Below are 4,241 nucleotides of genomic sequence, written 5' to 3' on the forward strand. Positions count from 1 at the left end.
TATATGTATTCCGCTAGAATAAGCTGGGCCCCGCCACGGTGGCTCAGTGGTTACGGCGCTCGGCTGCTGGCCCGAAAGACGCGGGTTCGATCCCGACAGCGGCGGCTGAGTATTTTGAAGGCGAAATTTTAGAGGCCCGTGTGCTGTGCGATGTCAGCGCATGTTAAAGAACCCCAGGTGGTCGAAATTTCCGGAGCCCTTCACTACGGCGTCTCTCATAGCCTCAGTTACTTTGGGCCGTTAAACCCCAGTAAACAATAAACAAACAGAATAAACTGATCTTGCATATGTGTTTTCGTGTGTGCTGTCTATGAGTACTGCGAGGCAAGTGTGGTTACAGGTTTCTTTTCGAACTAGATATAGTCAGCATAGCCCTATTTCCAAGAAATTGCCGCTTTTTTGCGACGTACAGATGGGACGCAAAGACTTGGTTTCTCTAAAGGTCTTATTGGAGCCATATCTAGTCTTTCGACATCGTGGTAGCTTTTCCTTTTACCTATATCCATTTTTGCTGCCGAGCGATCATATAAAAAAAAAACCGCCGTTGTTGCTCAGTAGTTATGCCGCTGGGCTGCTGACCTGAAAGATCCCTTGTACAGCGGTTGGAGGCGAAATTCTAGAGGCCCGTATACCATGTGATGTCAGTTCACGTTAAAGAACCGCAGGCGATCGAGAATTCCGGAAACCTTCACTACGGCCTGCCTCATAGCCTGAGTAGCTTTGTGACGTTAAACCCCGATAAAACCTAAGCCATATATTATTATATTAAATAGAAGAGTGGCCCAATCTGCAGTAGATGCCGGCAACACCACGAAACGTCTAAATTGAAAAGGCGCACCTGCGAAACTATCACACGATTCCACGTGTTTAAGAATTGTGTTCGCCCACTGGATCGATTCATATAAGCGGCGCATAAAGAAATGCAGGAATTCGAGTCTTATATTACGCAAATCCGTGCGTTTTTGAGTAAGTTTTCCGGTATAGTTACCATATATTTTCTGTGTCCTTTCCACCTAAATCTCATTTGGTGTGCATCATACCATACGGAGTTGGTATGACATTGCCGAATGCGTTATCCGTATAGCCCGTAAATATTTCGTACGGTCTTGGACTTTACATAACAGTGATATGGAAAACATGGGGAATATGGGGACCGTCTTATGTAAAGTTTCACTGCGGTCACTAGTGGCGTGGACGCCGCCAGTACCGAGCTGTCAAGAAGCCACATATCAAGACAGTGTAAGCCCCATTTCGAGGTTTCTTTTTATGCCGCCCTTCGCGAAAACAAGCTCTTCACCGGCGTCCCACATTCCGTTCCGTATCTCTTCAAAGCACGGAGCTCTAGCCTTGCGAGTCCACGGTACACGCGGCCGCCTCTTCCTCGCCGCCATTGTGAATCCTACGAAGCGCAGTAGCCCTGTGCCTCGGCCAAGGAGCACGGCTTGTAGCAACACTCGTGCACGATTGTGGTCGGCTGAGAGCTGCGCTTTCCCAGCAGCTGGTTGGCCGTCTCCGGCCGCACGAAGCCCAGCGCGGGAGCCGCTGACTTGTCTCCGCCAGAGCGCTCCGAGGGTGGCGCCACGAGAGGGAAGAAGCGCTGTCCTGCGCCGTTGAGACACGAGGGAGGATTCAGGTCAGCTATTTGTTGGTACCGAAGATATGAACTCAGTGAGAAAGCATCGCCAATCGATGGTGGCGCTTGCACTGCCAAGGAGGGCCAGGGTTACCTTGTGCAACTATTGACTGGATTGATCTGTCGTTCGTCCCAAGCAGCACAAATAATCGGAAGTGGAAATGAAAAGTAATTTTGGAAATGGATGGCTTAACTGTGGTCCTTTCCCTTACAAAAAAGTTTTAGACAGTCTATAGAGTGTCTATAGACGTCTGTCTATAAAGTCTATAAACTGTTTATAGACAAAAGTCTATAGGCAATACAAATGTCATAGGCAGTCTATGGACAATCTACAGATTTATGGCCATACACTTTTAGTAGACTTTTGTCTATAGACAGTCTATAGACTATGAATAGACAAAAAGCAATATCTGTAGAAAGTCAGTAGAGTCAATAAGAAGTCTATAGACCATTTTTATACTGGTATGTATGTATGTTATACTTGTATGTATTCGCCAATACATTTCTAATATTAAGCCGATTGCCTGTGCTGCTCGGGCTTAGCATGAATCTTGACCGGATTGCTTCGAAGCTGGGAATGGCCAACGAAGCTGAACAGGCACAGTTTAAGTGAGAACATTTAGCGAAATTTTTGTCCATGTATTACGCCCAGATGAGAGCGGCTTGTTGCTACGGCCTGCTGCTTTTAAGTGTTCGTTCTTGGAGTGTTTGCGTTTCGTGCAGTGAAAAACAATCGCCCATTTGTGCTTTTATCTCACGGCGTGGCCACTCCATGGAATCCATCTTACAGTTTTTTACCGTGAGAGCATTTCCTCCTGCAACCGCAGCTCTAAACGTGACCATAAGGCGTTAATTGCTGGTACATTATTGACCACTGTTGGCAAGTAATGCCTGATAACGGCTTCGTGCCTCTGACCTTCAGAACAGAGGTGTATACGCATACTGATGTAAAGCAACAAAAACGATTTTTCCGCACAGAAATAACACCATCCAAATGCTCATTTTCTTTTTGAAAATGAGCATTGCGTCCTCTCATAAAGGCTGAAAAAAAAAGAGCTCTAGATTTTTATAAACTAAGCGCCAATATGCTCAGGAAACGGCTTAACACCTCTGTACTTCGCCTTCTTTTCCCCCCTTTTTCATAATTGTTTTGTATTGCTAGTCTTGCTTAAAAAATGCTGGACCTGAGTTTAAACAAAACCAACTTCCTTCGCACCAAAATCTAGGATACGCTACCGAATCCCAGATTTTAGGCAAAACTAGTCAAGAATCCAGCTTCCCTAGTGCCTCAGACTTTCGTGCTTTCCCAATTCCCTGTTCCCCCAATATTCCTAGCCAGGCCGATATTTGGGGCACCAATATGTTCACGCTTTGCCGCTGAAGGGTGTCTTCTCTTTTCACCCTTATTCTCTTTTCATTTACCTGCCCCTTCCCCTTCTCATTGTGTACGCTCTGAAGATCCAGCAGGAGAAGGTATGTGCTGCACCATCTCCACGCTTCACTGCGCTTACCGCCTGTCGTATTCTTTAACTGTCTTTTTTTAGTGAATTTACTTGATTGGCTACTTCGCTTTTCATTGTCTAAAGCGGCGCTCTAAAACATGGACGGATATAAAGAAGAAAACCGACTGGGTAGTGCAGGTAAAAAAAAGGGCGCTGCCTACCACCTCAGGCTGCACATAATAAAAGTTGCTCATAATTAGGCGAAACCAGCGAGGCACGGGTGCTTTGATATTCATGGGAACGACATTATTCCTGCCCTAGACTCAAGCTGGTTGCTGATGTTGCTGACGTTGCAGATGCACTCTCTTTGCGCGTTCCGGCTAGCGTAGCTTACTCCGAAAAACCCGGAGCAATAGATACTTTTAGCTTAGCGCGTACCGCTTACCGCGTACCGTGCCCCGCTATTACGCACGCGCTGATTGGTACCGAGGCGGCAGGCGGGCGCGCTGTTGGCGGGAACGTGGCGCCATCTGGAGCCCTAACGGACTATCAGGCCATGCGCAGTGGCGGCTCGCGGTTATCTATTATAGGAAGCACGTCACCACTGGTTGCGCTCTGTTTAAAATTCCATTTTGTGACCTACCTAGCAGAGCTCTTTTGGGCGCACTGGATTCGTAGGGGTCGTAGATGACACCATTGCACAGGTACTCCATGAATGATCTGAGCTCGGGACCGCACAGGCGTAGTTCACCCGTTCCGCTCCCTGAGGAGTCGGCGGCCCCAGTCGCTGCCCCCGCCAGCAGCACCATCGTTGTCATCATCATAATCGTAGTCTGCGATACCCAGGGGCGTCGGGGGAAAGTTGCCATCTGCAAGTGCGGAACGCGTAAGCCAATGTGCTCGATCGATGTATTTGCCTCGCGGGAAAACAGAGGGCGCTGCCTGCCACAAAAACGGGCGGAACCTTGTGCCGCTCTTTTCGGAGGCTTAAAAAGTCGCCCGCTCCCGCTTTATCAACAGCGAAGAGTCGTTCGGGATACAAGTTTCGATTGAATGGTCAAGTGCCTAGTATAAGCTCACTTTCGGTCCAGGCAAACTACAGACTGCTGCATCCTAGAATACTGTCCTAGCTAGAAGGGCAAAATCACTTCTTTTAGCACAATTTT

At 47.8% G+C, this 4,241-nt stretch overlaps 1 protein-coding gene across 1 annotated transcript; it reads right to left on the minus strand.

The window, feature by feature from the left end:
• Positions 1–1,399: 1,399 nt before the first annotated feature.
• Positions 1,400–3,944, minus strand: LOC149328280 (uncharacterized). The gene is made up of 2 exons (XM_089562121.1): positions 3,719–3,944; positions 1,400–1,602 (listed from the first exon to the last, which is right to left on the minus strand). The coding sequence occupies exons 1-2, from the start codon at positions 3,942–3,944 to the stop codon at positions 1,400–1,402; spliced, it is 429 nt and encodes a 142-aa protein (XP_089418247.1).
• Positions 3,945–4,241: the final 297 nt, after the last annotated feature.

Source organism: Amblyomma mixtum, chromosome 9 (assembly GCF_055824585.1).
Source record: "Amblyomma mixtum isolate Tamu chromosome 9, ASM5582458v1, whole genome shotgun sequence".
Classification (NCBI taxonomy): Eukaryota; Metazoa; Arthropoda; class Arachnida; order Ixodida; family Ixodidae; genus Amblyomma; species Amblyomma mixtum.

Coding starts and splice junctions, on each gene's coding strand:
- LOC149328280 (XM_089562121.1), bottom strand. CDS start 3,944: ATGGCAACTTTCCCCCGACGCCCCTGGGTATCGCAGACTACGATTATG. Junction 1,603..3,718: donor GCCCAAAAGAGCTCTGCTAG/GTAGGTCACAAA, acceptor TCAACGGCGCAG/GACAGCGCTTCTTCCCTCTC.